Genomic DNA, 17,051 nt, shown 5'->3' with positions numbered 1-17,051 from the left:
TTGGAAGATGTTGCCAGTCGCCTGCCTTACTTGTGTGGATGGGCTGAGGCAGTGGACGGGCGCGCGGACAACAGATGTGTTTCCTCCCAGCCCTGGAGGCTGGATGGCTGACATCAAGGTGTCGCCAGGTTGGTTTCAGAGACTCTCTCACCCGGCACGTAGACGGCTCTGTCCTCCCCGTGTCCTCATGTGGTCTCCCCGCTGTGTGTCTGTGTCCTGGTCTGTCTTCTTCCGAGGTCACTGGTCACAGTGGATCAGGGCCCACCCAATGACCTCATTTTAACTTGATTACCTCCATAAAGAGACTCTACTTCCAAATAAGGTCATGTTCGGGGGTACCGGGGTTAGAACTCCAACGTGTGTATTTGGGGGAACCCAAATCAGCCTGTAACATACATGTATTTTCGGTGATGCTTAAAGATCTTCCCAGAATTGAGAAAGGAAAAAACCACACTTTTCAGGCGGGAGGAGAGTCCACCTGCCCTTGGGGGCCGGAAGCCCCGCGTTCCCTGGGGCGACGCTGGGTCTGTCCCTTCGTCCTTGGTTCTCTCACCTGTGAATTGGACCATGTGCAGATTTGACACCCCCACCCCGGCTCTGATGCTCACCGCAGCCCCCTCCTGTCCTGCGTCATCAGCGTCCCCATCGGTCAGCGGGCCCTGGTCGGCACCTCTCCTAATGAAAAGGCCTCGATTCCACAGCTGCCCGTTTCCTGCCCCATCTCTGCTCTCCTCCGCGGCCCGAAGGTGTGGACAGGGGGAGGTGACATGGCGGTGGGGAGGGGGGTGGGGGGGGGACGACAGGAGGTCCTGAACGGGGAACCCAGGGAGCAGCTGACAGGGCCACACGAGGCCCTGGGAGGCAGCTCCTGTTCGGTGGTGTCAGGAGGCTGTGTCCTCCCCTGCGACCTGCCCCAAGAGCCCCGGGCTCTGCCACCACCTCCCAGGGCCCCGGGCAAGTCGCTCCACCCCTTGGGCCCCAAGTTGTCTTGTCTGCAAGATGGGGGCCTTGTCCACCTCGTGGGGCCCTGGGGCTGAAGGGAGGGTGCCCGTGAGGCCGATCTCCGGTGGCCACAGCGTGCGGTGGCTTGAAGTGGAGTCTTAGTTCCCTGATCGGGGACTGAACCCAGGCTACTGCGGTGAGAGCACCAAATCCTACTCGCTGGACAGCCAGGGGCTGCAGGTGGGACCCCGGTTCTTGTCTTCTTTGAAGAAAGAAGTCAGCAAACAGACAGAAAATTTGTGAAACAGAATGTTTATTAGAAGCAAAGTACACGCAGAAATACACAGGGTGGGCTCGGAGAGAGAGCCGCGTGCTTTGGGGGCGGCGCACATTGCTCACGTGGGGGCAGCCTTCCGGGTTTTCTCTGGCCAATCATCTTGCTTTGTCTGGCTTTGTGTCCATATTTGGTCTGACTAAGGGCCCTGCCACGTGTGCACCCATGTTTTACCCACGACGGATTCCCGCGTGAGGGTTTCTGGGAGGTTGGCAGGACGTGTTATGGGCTGGCACCCCCTCCCTCCTCTGACCCCTGAGGAACGTCTCCGCGCATGTGTAGCGTGGGAGGTCTCCTTGACCCTAAGCATGAGCCCAGCTCCTCCCTCCTGCATGCCTTGCCACTATCGTACAGTGTCAACAGGTGACAGAGCCCAGCTGCTCACCTGGGGCCCAACTCTCTCCTGTCTCAAGGTGAGACAGCGCAGGGGTCCCACTCTGCCACTCCCGCCCACGTGAGGGGCTCGGGGCTGACGGGGTTGCCTGCAGCCTTGTCATCTTGGGGGAGCCGCCGTGACCATGGCCGTACTCTCACTCACTCAGTCGGTGGTCTCGCGCATTTCCGTTTATGCACCGTTTATTGGGACGCACGGCTCCTCGGCTGGAAGGCAGCCCTTAGCGAGGATCTAACGATGTGAAAGCAAAGGGCTAACGCACGAGCCCTGCCTGCGAAAGGAAGGCTTGTGTGCTATTCCCGCCTCTGTTTCCCCTCAGTCCTGGCTCCGATCCCTCAGCTTCTCTTCAAGGGAAGTGCAGCTCTCGAGTCTGCCCTAGAGACGCCTGCCCTTCACAAGCCCCGTGCGGGGTCCGGGACAGTAACACGTCTGGCACTGCCTTCGAGGCAGCCTTGCAAACAACAGAGTGAAAGGACCCTTCAGCAGGGGTGGGCGGGGCTGGGCTGCCCCTCAGCCCAAACAGTGCCAGCCTCCATCCCCCCTCAAGTGGGCTGAACAGCACCCCCTAGAAGACACGTCCACCCGGAAACTGAGAGCAGCCCTCCTGGGAAGACGGTCTTTGCAGATGGAAGTGAATGAAGGATCTGGAGATGCAGTCGTCCTGGATGAGGGTGGCCCTGAGTCCAACGACTGGTGCCCTTACAGAGGCAGGGGACCACTGTACCAGAGAAGATGGCCACGTGAAGATGGGGTCTTAGAACAGTGTGGATCACCCTCAATTAAGCTGTTATAAAAACAGAGGGAACAGGCGGTGGTTACGAGACCCAGACACCATATCTCCAGCATGACCTGACAGGAAGACAGCATGAGCTCCGGAGGACAGGGCCGGCGTCCCCTTCGTCCAGGGGCTGTGGGGACGAGAGATGGACGTGGAGCCGGGTCACGGCCTTGGGCAGCAGGGGCAGGGCTGCGGGCTGTCGGGCAGACTGGGCCTCGTCCCTCCTTCCTTGGGGCCCCGAGAACCTCTGGGCCTGTCAAGGAGACCTGGGCGTGAAGCCCAGCCTGAGGGCCCCAGCTGGAACCACACGTGGGGTTCCTGGGGCTGCTGCGGGACCCTGCAGGGCCGGCGGGAGGCGGAACAGGGCAGGTGGGACCCCACAACACCTGCCTTCCGTTCGGAGCCTTTCCCCCTACATGTGTCCAAGGCACATCTGCACCTCTGAAAGACGGCCGTTCACGCGGCCAGAGAAATGTGTGAACCTGTCCCACCCTCAGCCCCAGCCCTGGCCCTACAGCGCCACGCAGGCAGGTGTGCAAAACCGCTGCTTCCCGAGCAGAGGAAACCTCCCCAGCTGTGCCTGTACCTCTCGCTCCCTGGGAGCCCCGTCCCTTCCCCGCAGCGCAAGCACTGCCCCTTGCTGCCTGTGGTAGTGACCTGGGGCTGCTGCAACTAACAGCCGCAAGCCGGGGGCCCGCAGTCTGGAGGTTAGGAGTCTGAGGCCCGCGTGTGGGCGGGGCCGTGCTCCCTGCAGAGGCCCCGGGGGAGCGTCCCTCCTGCCTCTTCCAGCTCCTGGGCACCCCGGCGTATCCCCCGCAATCTCTGCCTCTGCCTTCATATGGCCTCTTCCCCACGGAAGGACGTGTGTCATTGGATTCAGGGCCACTCTTATCCAGCGTGACCCCATCTTAACTAACTGCATCTGCACAGACCCTATTTCCAGATGAGGCCACGTTCGCAGGCTCTGGGTGGGCGTGAGTTTGCTGGGAATGCTATTCACCCCAGTACAGGCCCTTCCCAGGCAGATGCTCACGACAGCCTGTGTCACTCACCCTCTGGATCGATCACTTCTTGTGGACTCGGGGCACCTTTTCGAGCTGGAAGAGAACTTGGATCCTCGATTGGGCCGAACCAGCGAAGGGACGTGGATGCTCAGACCCTGTGCCTCGGTTTCCTCACTTGTCAGCGAGAAGCGGTCCCCACACCGACCTCAGGGTCATCATGGACGTGGAAACGAGCCGGACTGCTGGCCGCCAGCAGGTGTCACGACACAGCATGTGACAACTCCTAACCCCGGGCGTCCCCGCATGCACACAGCAGGCACTCAGCAAGTGGTGAACTGAATCTGGACGTGAATGGGCGGGAAGGGGGCCTCTCTGCGGAGATCCCAGGGACCGTTTCAGCCCCTTGGTGACCAGCACTGGTGACAGCTGCCTGGAGGCTGCGTCCCCTGAAAACCGGGATGGGGTATCACAGACCCGGCTGGAGGCATGGGCTCAGGCTGGAGGAGAAACAAGGAACGGGGTGAGCGGAGAAAGTCAAGTGTGGATTGGGTCAGGGAAGGTGGCGGCCACGAGTGGGACGGCACGCCTCGACTGGGGCAGAGGAGAGCTGGAGGGCCCGGGGCGGCACTGGGGGCGGGCACACCTCGATCCGGGGGCAGGAGCGCGTTGAGTGGGTTCACCGCGTGTCGGCAGAGTGCAGAGGACTGGCTGCAGACGTGCAGTAGCCGCTGGGCGGGAGCGGTCAGGAAAGACCTAGGCTCCCACTTTCCTGCAGTGGTTCTCTGAGTGGGGCCCCCAGACCACCAGCAGCTTCACCCAGGGGTGCTAGGAATGCAGGTTCCCGGGCCCCGCCCCAGACCTGCCAAGTCAGACGCTGGGAGGGGCCAGGCCATCTAGGGTTTTGTCACACCCGTTGCCAAATCAGGTCCCATTCCCAGGTTCCCAGATGGACAAAGTTTGGGAGGGACACAGGCAGGTCACCGCACAGCCCACCCGTCCGCCCACCTGACACGCCTGTGGCTTTGTCTCGTGCAGCCCTGTGGTTGGCTGTCCGTCCCCTGCGCCGTCTGTGGGAGATGGTGTCTCACGTTGGAGGGGGCCCTGCCCGCCTTGCCCCCTGGTCGGCAGGAACGCAGGGCCCTCCTCTCGGGGAGCCGGGGGTGCAGGCACTGCCGGGCACGCGGGTGGAGCTGCTGTCAGGAGGTGGGGGCCGGGGGCTCGCAGGCCGGCTCACAACGCTGGCCCGACCCTCCTCGGTGTCCCCGGAGGGACCGGGGCCCAGGGGAGCCGTTACCTGGCTGCCGGCCGAGTCCTGCGAGTCTCACTTCAGGGGAGCGTTCGCGAAGCCTCGGGAGGTTTCTTGTCTATTAAATGCAGTCGCCTTGATTTAGTTTTATTTCAGGGTTGCTGCAGCATGTTCTTTTTATATACGTGTGAACGTATATGTGTAAATATACGTATGATGTTGGGGAATTAACGTCCGTGTGTTTTTACTAAGCAAAGCTGCGGGAACCAGATCGTGGCCCCTTCGATCCCTCTGGCTGAGCGTGTGTGTGTGTGTGTGTGTGTGTGTGTGTGTGTGTGTGCGCGCGCACGCGCGTGTGTGTGAGGGGGCGTCCCGAGCAGGCGGGTGCAGTGGGCCCTCCTCTCTGGGAGCCGACGGTCGACCAAATGGGGACCAGGTCTGGGGGTTGGGGCTCGGCCACACCCACCACGCTGGCTTTGAGGACCGGGCCCAAGTCAGGCGTCCACGCAGCCATCTGAGGGCGGCGACCCGGCTCTCACTGTCCAGCAGGGCCTCCCTAGGAGCAGACCAGCCCCGTCCAGGGCAGTCAGCTGGGCAGGAGGCGCCTTTGTTTTTATTTCCGAGGGTTCGGGACAACAGGGAAGCACGTGCTGTGAAAGCTGGGCCTCTGTCGGCCTTTTGGACGAACCCCTCCCTGGAGAGACTGCTGTGTCTGAGCCACGTGTCCATCAGGGACGGGGGGACGGCACACATGTTTACATGTGTGCCATTGGGACATGTGTGCAGAAATGCGCTGGAATGATGCCTGTTAGGCTGACCTTTGAAGGGATTTAAGCTGGGTTCTTCGAGACGGGCGCTTATTTAGGGAATGTTCATGTCATTCCTCTGAGTGAGGAGCCATCAAACCCACTACTTCAAAACACACAGACCCTCGCTCACGTCCCCGTCCCCGTCCCTCCGTCCGGCGCGCTGCACTTGGCCGTCGCTCTGAAGGCTCTGACTACCCGCCGGGCCCCCAGCGTCCCTGCAGTCCGGCCCCGCCTCTGCCGGTTGCGTTCCTGCCACCCCATCCCTCTGGGGGGCCGGTCCTCCCTACCTCTTGGTCCAGAGCCCCATCTGGGCTCCACAACCATCGGCACTTGTGCTTTCGGAACAGTAACAGGTGTAGGGACCTGCTGTTAGCAGGCGCCAGGGAACTCTCCCGGGGGTGTAGGGGGGCGGGAAGGGGTGTCGGCCCCAAGCCACCCAACCTACATGGAGCCGCGCTGGCCCCTCCCAGGCCCACAGTGCTGGTCTCTGGGTCGTTCCAGCCTTCTGCATTTGGCGCTGAACTCACCCTGCAGGGCCCCACGTCCTGCACTGGGGGTCTTTACGGGAAGCCCCCCCCCCCGCCCCCGAAACCTTGAGGCCCAGAAACTTCCTCCAGGCCCACAGCCCGGCCCGGCCACCTCTCTCCTGAGCCAAGGGTTTGATTTTGTCTGGCAAGTGCCCTGAATGGCATCAACGCCGTTCCGTGCTTGCCTTGGCCCCTGGGGAGCTCAGAGCCCTCCTGGTGCCCTGGGCCCTCCAGCACCCACTCTGTACTCACCCCTGGCTTCCATCCTCCCGCCTGACCTTAAGATACTCCACTGTCAGTGCACGCGTCGGCCTGCTCTTGAGACCGCGAGGTGGCGTTTTGGAGGGGGCTCTGAGCAGCTCGTTTTTTATGTCTCAGGGCAGAAGGAATTCAGCGAGAGGCAAAGCGATAGATAGGAAGTGATTTATTAGAATAAGACACCTGTGAGGCTTACAGGCGGGCGGGCAGGAGGGTGCTGTACCCAGAACTCAGTGGGCTAGTTTTATAATCAAAGGAAAAGTGAGGGAGGCGGCAGGGAGGGTGAAGACCACCTTCTTCCTCATTCTTGATGTCACAGTCCCATCCTCTCCCACGTCCAGCAGGGGAGTTTCCTCATCTCTACATGGTCAAGCCGGGACTGTCACGGCACAATGAAAATGAGCAAAAAGGTGGTAACGTATATGCTAACAATGGTAAATCATCTCAGGTGTTAGTATGATGTCACCTTTTCCTTGTATTTTTGTTTTTAGTGCACACGGAGGAGCATGTCCTAGGAATCATCACCTTACTGAGCTCACTGGGCAGGATGTGGGTCTCGCGGCGCCACTGTATTACTGTTTGGGGGCATGTCTCGTGCTCCTGTTGCATAGTTTTGTTGCTAAGCAAACCTGCTTTCTTGAGTGATCATTAACTCACAGGGGTCTCCCGTACTTTTTTCTTTACTTATAATCCCCTAGTGGGATTAACTATTTAATCACCTGCTTCGTCCCTTTACTCTGTTCCGTGCCACTCTTAGGGCTACGAGACAACTGCTCTGATGACGGGTGTGCTGGGGACGCGACAGCCCTGTCCCCCTCAGCCTCCCCGGACCTCCCGTCCTCACAGCCTCCTCACTCGGGGTGCCTCCACCGCTAGGTGCACGGCCCTGACACGTTTACTTCTCGGGGTTCCGTTGTCTGTGAGGGAAGCACACTGCATCCCGAGGGCTGGGCCCGTCCCAGACACGGTCTCCGAGGGCCTGCTGGAGGCTCAGGGTGGATGTCACCAGCTTTGGGGATGCCCCGTCTGGTCAGCCGTGATGCTCGTCCGCCAGCCGACGACCCCGGGTCCCCGGGATCGGACAGCACAGCGTGGCGGGGCACTCGGCTCAGACCCCAGAAGCAGCCCCAGGACGGGCCCCGCCGCGTGGCTGGGAAGCGGGGTGGGCGCCGTCTCCGTGCAGCAATGGGAGGGGCTTTGTCAGCGCTGAACTGTGGCTCAGACCCCTGGTGCTGGGGGCGCAGGAGGGAGTGACTGCCCTGGGGTGGTGGGAAGTGTGAGAACTAGACAGAGGTGGTGGCTGCATGGCCTGTGGACGTGCTGGATGCCTCTGACCCGGGACCTCCCAGGTGGTGCACCTTGTGATGTGCACGAAATGTCCACAGCAGGCAGCTCTACTGAGTGCCTAGGGCTGGTGGGGAGGCTTTGGGGGAAATGGGGTCCTTTGGGGTGATGGAAAGTTCCGCGAACAGACTAAAAACCCCTGAATTGTACGCTTGAGAGGGGAGAGCTGTATGCTCTGTGAGTTATATCTCAATAAACCGTTACTACCAAAGCCAAACCCATGGCACGTTCTGGAGAAGCCATGTCATCCAGCAGAGGCGAGCTCGGGCCCACGAGCTGGTTCTGGGCCGAGCTGGGGCCGTGCCGTGACAGAGCGCCTCTGGGCTGCGGAAGCCGCCCTGCGGGAAGGGAACCAGGTCGACCCGTCCGGGACTGGCCACGTCCAGACCAGCGTGTTTAGGCTTTGGGGCCTCATGGGGTCTGATGAAAGCCGTGGACCCCCTGCTTGCGGGGGAAGGAGAAAAGCACGCAGAGCACCTTGGGTACAATTTCAGGGGGTGCCCTGGGTCTCCAAGTCGGGGTGTCTGTGCTGGGGCTGCTCACCGGGGTCCCAGCCCAGCAGGTGGGGCAGGAGTGGGAGAAAGGGTGGGGAGTAGGGTCACCCGATGGGACCCCCGCGCAGCCGGACACCCTGCTACCTGTCCTTTCCTCTCTGTCCCCAATGTTCTGACCCCCAGATGGGCCTTGGATGACCGTGGCCTCACACTGGCCGTCACCAGGTCTGACCTGCACCCTCATTGCTGACGTGACACTGCCAGTTCCTGGGATACGTACGTGCCTCTACCAGCCTCCAACTCGGGGCTGGACAGGAAAGCCTGTCTGTGCCGTAAACTCGTGGCTGTGCCGTTAGGAACGTAGCGGAATGCACTGGCCACACAGGTGGGGGGCACCGCGTGGGAGCCTGCGGGCTGCAGCCGTGGTTTACCAACTGATGTGATAACAACTGATAAACTAAGTATTCATAATTCGTGTTTTATTCCTGGCTTTGCCCCCCTGAGGTTCCTCCCCCTCTTCTGCTGGAATTATAACCGCGGAGTTCCCAAGGAATCTTCTACAAGGCGGTGCTTCCCAGCTTTCACTCCGAGGGGCATGGGACGCAGCTACAATGAGTGACGGAAACCACGCAAAGGATAGAATTTTCTCAATGCTGCGCTTTTGCACATAGGTTTCTTCCGTCTGTGGGTCCTGCTCCCAGGTGACGCGGCAGGTGGCGGGTGGCAGAAGCCTGGAGGCTACTCGCTGCTCCGCGTCCTGGACCCAGGTTCACATGATGACGTACATGTTGTACGTGTGTGTACGTCGTACGTTGGTTTTCTTCTTGTAAATTCTTCTTGGTTAGCACAGTGGCGCACGAGGGCTGAGGGGTCTCCAGGTTAAGCCCGTGGAGTGCGTAACGGGGGCAGGCTGCCCTCGTCTCGGGGGATCAGTCGTTGTTGCCTTGGCTTCCCCGGTGGGAAGCAGGGCCTCTGGAGCCAGGACACCAGGCAGGAAGAAATGGAAACCGCAGGCAGGGGAGACCCTCAGGAGCTGGGTGCTGTCCTGCCCCCTGAAGGGCCTCACACGGACTCAGCTGGGGAGGGGCAGCTGAGCGCCGGGCGGGAGGTTGTGCTGCTGGAAGTGTAAGGGCGGTGTCATCGGCTCATTTGGATTCGCGGCCCTGTGTCCACCCTGGGGTGTGCCCCGCCCGAGGGCAGTGCCACCACCGGCTCTGTCCATCGCCCCCCCAGCTGCTAAGCGGCGTCGGGCCTCATCCCGGGCCACAGACTTGCCTTCTCTCGGCACCTGCAGACTAGGGCTCAGACTTCTCTGCGCACACCGGACTGGTGACACCAGCTTCCAGGGGACAGGGTTTGGGCTGAAGAACTGCTTGGCCGGGGGCCCAGGTGCAGGGCGCTGGGACGAGCGAGGCCCCTTCACACAGGACAGGGGGAGGCTGGGCAGGCCAGGGCGGGCCGTGCGCGCCGTACTCCTCGTGCCCTGTGCCCTCTTCTGAGGGCGGGCTGGTCCTGCTGTCGAGTCCTCCCCCCCTTCCTGCCCGAAGCTGGCCAGTTGCTCACCCTGGAGGGTGGCCCGCTCTGCCCACAGTGGGGCGGGGGGGGCACAGCCGCCCCCAGACGGTCATCTCTGGTCGGGTCCACATGGAGTACCTGCACGCCCCCGGAGGTTCAGAGATGAGTCAGTCACGGGTTGCGGTCTCTAGCCTGTAGCCGGGCTAGGGGACGGAGGGAGCCTCCTGGCGGCAGGATCTGGGCTCACCCCAGATGAAGACAGCCCAGGCTAGGCAGGTCTGCTCCATGCTCAGAACAGCTGGCGGGCACCCTGGCCTGGGCGGTGCCCGGGGACGTTTGCCGAGTGAGTGAGGTCTCGGGCATCCTGTCCCGGCCCCTCTGCTGCAGCCACCCCCCACCCCGTGCCTTCACCGCCCTCCCTGTCTCTCCTGCCCAGGACCTCCCACTCCCGGGCCAAGGCCGAGGCGGCCCTCACCGCGGCTCAGAAGGCCCAGGAGGAAGCGCGCATCGCCAGGATCACTGCCAAAGAGTTCTCCCCTTCCTTCCAGCACAGGGAAAACGGTGAGTCCCGGTGCCGCTGGGGGCAGGGCAGCCGGGGGGGGGGGGGGGTGCCCAAGGCACATCCGACGGTTCTGCCCCGCAGCCGCCATCAGCCCACTGCCTCCCTCCGTCTGCTTCTCCCCCGAGACTGTGTGTGCACTCCTCCCCCTAGGGTTATGCTAGAACCTGTGTGACTGCTCTGTCTGACGAGGCTGCTGCCCGCCAGGCCAGGACTGTGGCCACGGGTCTGCATCCATCCTTAGCTTCACCTCGTCTCACCTGATCCATCAGCAGCCACGCGTGACTAGCAGTGGCCAAGTTGGTCAGCACAGCTCTGGGACGCTGGGGGGCGGGCCTCCCGCCTGTCCAAGGGGTGGGGCTGGAAGGAGCTAGAAGCCACTGAGAGTCAGCCAGAACTGAGGCCCTCGTCCCCCCTTGGGGGACGGGCCTGAGGGAGGCAGGGAGGCTGCAGCAGGGACGTCATCGATCGGAGAGGCCCGCTGAGGCCGCGATCCTCCCAGCCCGACGCGTCGCCCCACCTGGGTCAGGCTTCCCAGAGCGAGTGGAAGCCTCGCGAGGTTTGGGGTGGAGTGTGTCCCGGGACCACGCCCTGAGCTCTCCTCCCAGAGCCTGCACTGCAGTTCTTGGCCCCGACGGTAGGATCCCTGGGCTTTGGCGCAGCCTTGAGAACCACAGGACCCAAGATAGGGAACAGAAGCATTGGAATTCAGCCACAAACACTCCATGTCCTGCCTTGTAGAAGGTCACCTAGCACGAGATGTTTTTTTTATTGTCAGGAGGGGTCCGCGGGCGTGGGACCTCAGAATCCCCGAGCAGGCCAGGCCAGCACGCTCTCGGGCCTTGGGTCACCCCTGCAGCCGGGGGCATGGACCAGAACGACTGTCCACCCTGCCCGTCCCACTCTGGTCATCCTTGAAGTGCCCACAGAGGGGAACTGGAGGGTCTATTAGGGGCTTTGGGAGCACTGCCCTCCCACTTCCTTCGCCCCATAGCCCGCGGGTGGGCAGCGAGGGCCCTGGCTGCCCGCCACCATAGCCCGGTCCTGGTCCCCTGCCATCCTCAGGTGAGACTGGGCCTCCACATGGAACATCCAAGTAACCCCCCTCTGTGCTCCCCATCTCGTCCCTGACCCAGGGCTCGAGTACCAGCGGCCGAAGCGGCAGCGTTCCAGTGACGACATCGAGGTCATCTCCGCCGGGACACCCTTACAGCAGGAGAGCCCAGAGCTGTACCGCAAGGGCACCACCCCCGACGACAGCCCCCTGCAGAGCTTCCCCGCCAGCCCCACGGCCACCCCTCCACCGGCCCCCGCCTCGAGGAACAAGGTGGCCCACTTCTCCCGGCAGGTCTCGGTGGACGAGGAGCGGGGTGGGGACATCCAGATGCTCCTGGAGGGCCGGGGAGGGGACTGCGCCCGGAACAGCTGGGGAGAGGAGAAGGCCGGGGGCTCCAGGGGCGTCCGCAGCGGCGCCCTCCGCAGTGGCCAGCCCGCGGAAGCCTTCCGGGCCCGGGGCCCAGGCCACAGGCAGCCCAGCAACCCCAAGCCCCGGGAGCGACGGACGGGGTCCCCCACCACATTCTCCTGGACTTCCCACCACCGGGCTGGCAACCCCGGCCCGGGGAGCACCAAGCTGCTGGAGCTGGACGAGGAGAAGCTGAGCAACTACGAGATGGAGATGAAGCCCCTGCTGAGGATGGACTCATACACGCAGGAGGTGCACCCCCCGAAAAGACGCTACAGCAAGGGGGGCACCGACGACCGGGGCTTCGGGGCCCAGAGACTGCGGTCCAAGTCCCAGAACAAGGAGCATGCCAGGCCGGCCTCGTGCGTGGAGCCCGCGGTTCAGAGGCTGGAGAGCCTGCGGCTGGGGGACCGGGCGGAGCCCCGGCTGCTGCGCTGGGACTTGACCTTCTCTCCGCCCCAGAGGTCCTCACCGGTGGCGCTGGAATCGGACGAGGAGAACGGGGATGAACTCAAGGCCAGCACGGTGAGTGGACGCTAGCGGTCCGGGGCCTGAGAGCCTGGCCCCCTGGGTCTTCCCCGACCCTCCTCTGTAGGAAGCCCACACGGGTGCGGGCTGCACTGCCTTGGACGGGTCCCTGTGAGGGCTACTCCCAGGCGCCATCCTTTCAGCAAGGGCACTTGGGTGGTTTTGGAAGCTCTCCAAGAGACACGGGGCAGCATGGGACCCCACCCTTGCCCCCAGACCTCCTCCTGCTCATCAGGACGGTCCTCACCTTGGAGGAACGTCCTGCGTCCTGGAGGGAAACACAGAGGCCAGAGCAGGCAGGACACACACGGGTCTGGCTCCCATGTGGGTGAGAGGGACAGAGTCCCCCAGGTGGGATCAGACGCGCGGGGTGGGGCCGTGACTTGGGTTCCTCAGGCCCCGTGGTGGGCGCTGGGTCTCGCTCACGGGTGAGGACCACGCCTCGTGGGTGAGACCCGCCCTTGGCGCACTCCTCCCGTGGAGGGCGGGTGCTGTTGAGGAAAGAACAGAGATCCTGGGCCAGGCCGAGGGCTGGGGCTCTTGCACCCAGGGGACACCTCCTGACCCCTGGCCTACCGACTCCCACCCGTAAGCACTCCCCGCTCCCTGGACCGAATGGCAGCGGGAATGGCCCGTGAAACGCCTTCTCAGCCCCACGGCGCAGCGCTGACGCCGTGCTAACGGCCATCAGGCCCCTCACCCGCTGGTGGGGCACAGCGTGCTCGGCCCCATGTGAACACGAGGAAACCAGAGGGCCTGCCTTGCGGGGCATCCCCACGGGGCCCTCTGGGACTCAGCACCTGCCAGGCGGACCCCGGGGCCGAGAAGCTTTCTGTTGGAAGGTGGCCCTCGAGGCCACTGTGAGCATCCGTCTGGGCGGCGGGCTAGCTCCTGCGACGCGCCTGCCCTCTCTGAACCCAGGTGCTCCCGCTGGGACCTAGATACCAGCTCTACTCCAGAAACACGTGTGGTGTGTGCGCGCATGTGGTATTTTAGGAAGCTGAATGATGGGCAGGGTGGGAGATGCAGGAAGGGGCTCTATATTTAGCCCACTGACCCGCGCTGTGGCTTTAAGACCTCTTCAGGGCGTCTTGGGTGCTTTAAACAACGCTGCCTCGGGCAGCAGCACGAGCACGTGGCCGCCTCCAGTCGGGCATGTACTCACCCCTGAGTGGCTCCACGGGAGGGGGCTTCCAGCAGAGGCCCAGGGTGGTCGGGGCAGCTGGTGCCCCTCATCCTTGTCCAGCACCGTGGCCTCGGCACCGTCACCGCAGAGGCTCAAGGACGGCGGGGTCGGGGTGGGGGAGACGCTGTGGTCCAAGGGCCAGGTGGGCTCGTGCCCCAGGAGAGCGAGGGGCTCCCGGCGGCTGCGCAGCTCCTGGGCAGTTGTTCACTGAACCGAGAGGGCTCTTCCGTCGCCAGGTCTGGGGCCACGCTGGGGGGGCTGCACCTGGCGTCCCAGGTGTGCAGAGCTCGGGTGGTTATGCTGGGGGAAAGTTTCGCTCAGGAGGAGGGGGTGTGGCCTGGGGCTCACTCCTCTTCCGCTTCCGTTCCAGGGCTCGGCGCCTATCCTGGTGGCCATGGTGATCTTGCTGAACATCGGAGTCGCCATTTTGTTTATTAACTTTTTCATCTGAGGAGACTGTCGCATTAGCAAAAGCAGCTGGTGTACACACGGGGGACATTAAAAGCAGAACGACAGAAGGGAAGGCTCGTAGCTCGGACACCCAACGACAACTTCCTGGTCTTCTCACAGAACCACGTGATTGGGTATTACTCACAGTTTGCCTTTTTTTCTGGGTCATGTTTTTTGGATTTTAGCCAAAATTCTTTGCTTGTGTAACACTCTGCTGTGTGGCATGGCAGAAGGAGGCCAGCACGCCGACCCTCCAGCTTGACGTGGAAAGAGAAGGGATCCCGGCAAATCAATGGCAAAAAATACAGTCACCACCGTCATCACACCCCCGTCTGGGACGTGGAAAAGGAGGCAACCAGAGGCAGAGCCCCTGGAGCGTCCAGCAGCTAGCGGGTGGCAAGCCCTGGCGTGAGGCACGGGAGAGGGCGCCCGCTCCAGCTGGTAGTGGCCTGGGCCTTTTTCTGTTTTAAATCTGTGCTGCACACTTACTTAGGGAAGCAGAGACCTGCTTTCTCTTTTGCCCATGAAACGACCACAACCCGGCCCTCCTGCAGCCCCGACACTGAGTCTTAAGGCAAAGTCCTTCTTTTCCCCACTGTCTCCCCCCCCCAACCCCAGACCCCAGGGCTGCTGTGCTGTGGGCATCCAGGGGGCTGGCACCAGGGCCAGGGAGCACTGCGGGCATGGGGAGGGCCTCACTTGGACAGCCTGCCGTTGGGCCTGGGCTCAGAGCACGTGGCGTTTCTGCACTGAGGATGTAGGCTGTGCGTTCAGGCTGTCAGATGTCCGCGGCCCCGACGGCCCTCACACGATGTCGTCCTCTCAGTGTGTCACTGAGCCCACGGGTTTGCACATTCTTGTCCTGTGCCTGCCTCGACTTCCCTCACAGATATGCATATTCTTCCAGATGCCTCGCCCACACTCGGGAGCTGGTCGGGTCCCAGGACAGGAATGTGTTTGAAACCCGGTGGCTTGACAATTCCTGAGAAATCATGGCATATCCATCTCCAAAATATGCAACGTACCTTGTTTCAATCCAACAAAACCAGGTTCCTGGTGTGTCTGCCCTTCCTGCCAGCGTTGTCCCACCATCCAAACAACAGAATAAGGTCCCGGTCTGGATGCCCCGTGGTCCCAGCCATGGAGCAGCCCCGGCCACGCGCATGGATGTGTCTGTGGGGCCCCTGCACCCACGCCTGGGAAGGTCCTGGGCACGGCCGTCCGTGGACCCTGCCTTGCTTTGCTTATGTTCAGCTGTTTCTCTGCTACCTTTCGAGCAGATTTCTTTACTACACTGCACTGGATTGCTATATTTTTAACCAGAAATAAACTAAAGATTAGAGCATGTTCCCGTTAAATTCAGTTTTTTTTCTGTTACATACTCACCCCCCGTCCCTTCTCACAGTTTGGTTGCGTTTGGGGGTCTTCTTTCAGGGAGTGGGGACACAGGAGAGGGAGGGAGGATCCACAGGAAATCCGTTTCTGATGATGATACTTTCTAAAGGGGTATTTCACGTTTTTGTACATCTTACTTCCCGTTCCTTTTTTACAACTGCGTGGTTGCCGCAGCCCTGGAGTGAACCAAATAAACATGCCTGCTCCTCGCAGCTCTCTGCGTCGTCCGTGCTGGGTGTGTGGCTTGTGATTCTGTCTGCAACGCGCTGTGAAGATTAGAAAGACTTCTGTGCATTCCAGTAACTGCAACACAAAATGGTACCTACACAGGCAGGTTGCATCCTCCCACGTGAGCACACACCGTGAGGTAATGTAGCTACGCAGAAAAGCAACAGCACAAATGCCCATCGTGCGAGGCAAGCAGCGGCTTCAGGGCTGGGGGCTCACGGGGGGCTGGCCAGCGTCCCACCACTTGTCTGGCTGCCAGTAACACAACTGAAACCCAGAGCAGCACCCACGTTACTGCCACTTCCCTACACCCGGTGAATTCCGAGTGGATTCCACCGAGACCACGATGCACTGGGTCTGAGAGGCCCTGAAAGCTAGTTTTTACCTGGTTTCCAGAGCAGCTGCCCTGCACACAGGCCTAACGCTTTCGCTCAGCCTGGCCAGTCTTTCCTACCTGCCGGAGGGCGGGGTTACCGGCAGGCGCGCCCGTGAGCCCCTCTGGGCCAGGCTGGCTGACCCCGCTTCTGCCGGGCACCTTCCTGGTGGACACGGGGGACGGGGCAAGAACAGATGCTGTCGCGAGGCCCTAGTGGCGCGGAGCGCTGACAGGTTTTAATTAATCCCAGAGCAACCTCGTGAGAGTCATCTTCTCTCCTAACAGCTGCTCCCGTGCTTGAGATGTGAAAACCAGAGGCAGAGAAACTGAGTTACCTGAGCTGAGCCGGGGAGCGGGGGGACAGGCCACCCCCTGCTGCCCAGCCATCCCCCACCCCCAGGCTGGGAAGCTGCACCCGCACCTCACCTGCGAGAGCGGGAGAGGACGCTGCACAGGGTATGCGACACCTGCACCCAAACGACTGACGAGGAAGACGGTGCCCATGCAGAAAAGCTCAGCACGGCCACGAGAACACAACGCCCGCGGCTGAGGCCACTCCAGGGGAGGGCGGAGAGGGCTCCAAACACAAGGACTTCCCACACCCCGTCTAACAGCCATAAGCCCATTTCTCTGTTAGACGCCCTCTGGGTGGGGCGTGGGAGGATGACAGGCGCTCTCCTACACGCACGAAGCCCACGGCTCCCCTGGGCTGCACGGAGAACGCGGTGCGGGTCCCACAGACTCCCGCCGGGCCCGGCAAACATCCAACGCCCAGCCTGGCCATCAGAGTGCTCCCTTTCATCTCAAGAGCCCCACTTTGGACAGGAAGTTACACAGCCGCCCCACATAAAAACCGAAGGGCGTTCCCGAGCCCCGGGGAGAGACCCAGGCAACAAGCCCAAGACGCTCTGGACCGCTGGAGCAGACGAACGTTCGGGAAAGTGAATGAAATGAACTGTTTCCGGTTTTCACCCTTTTCTGAGCTCGGGTATCATCCCCCTGGGTCCTCCAGGCGTCCTGGGTGGAGGCCCACCCACTCTGGACCGAGCTCAGCTCAGCCTTACAGGTCTTGTCTCCAACGCTCCATGCCTTTCGTCTCAGAAACTTACCGTGAAGGGGCCTCCCAGGCGTCACGACCTCTCTCCTCACTGCCACGCGGGCCACCCACCCACCGACGGCATCCAGCTTGTCCCGTCGTGACATCGAGTCAGCACCACGA

At 62.1% G+C, this 17,051-nt stretch overlaps 1 protein-coding gene across 6 annotated transcripts in view; it reads left to right on the top strand.

Moving 5' to 3' along the window:
- JPH3 (junctophilin 3) overlaps positions 1 to 15,522 on the top strand; it is a 170,118-nt gene extending 154,596 nt beyond the window's left edge. For 5 of the 6 annotated variants that reach the window (XM_079906566.1, XM_079906567.1, XM_079906568.1 and 2 more), the window contains 3 exons: positions 10,082 to 10,206; positions 11,341 to 12,194; positions 13,754 to 15,522. In XM_079906566.1, the coding sequence (XP_079762692.1) occupies positions 10,082 to 10,206; positions 11,341 to 12,194; positions 13,754 to 13,834 (1,060 nt within the window). In that variant the 3' untranslated portion in view covers positions 13,835 to 15,522. The remainder of the gene's footprint in view (positions 1 to 10,081; positions 10,207 to 11,340; positions 12,195 to 13,753) is intronic. The other variant, XR_013825194.1, reaches the window with a different exon arrangement.
- Positions 15,523 to 17,051: the final 1,529 nt, after the last annotated feature.

This window comes from Stenella coeruleoalba (assembly GCF_951394435.1).
Source record: "Stenella coeruleoalba genome assembly, chromosome: 20".
NCBI classification, from domain to species: domain Eukaryota; kingdom Metazoa; phylum Chordata; class Mammalia; order Artiodactyla; family Delphinidae; genus Stenella; species Stenella coeruleoalba.
The sequence above is the reverse complement of the archived record's forward strand: the minus strand, read 5'-3'. Positions and strand labels throughout refer to the sequence as shown.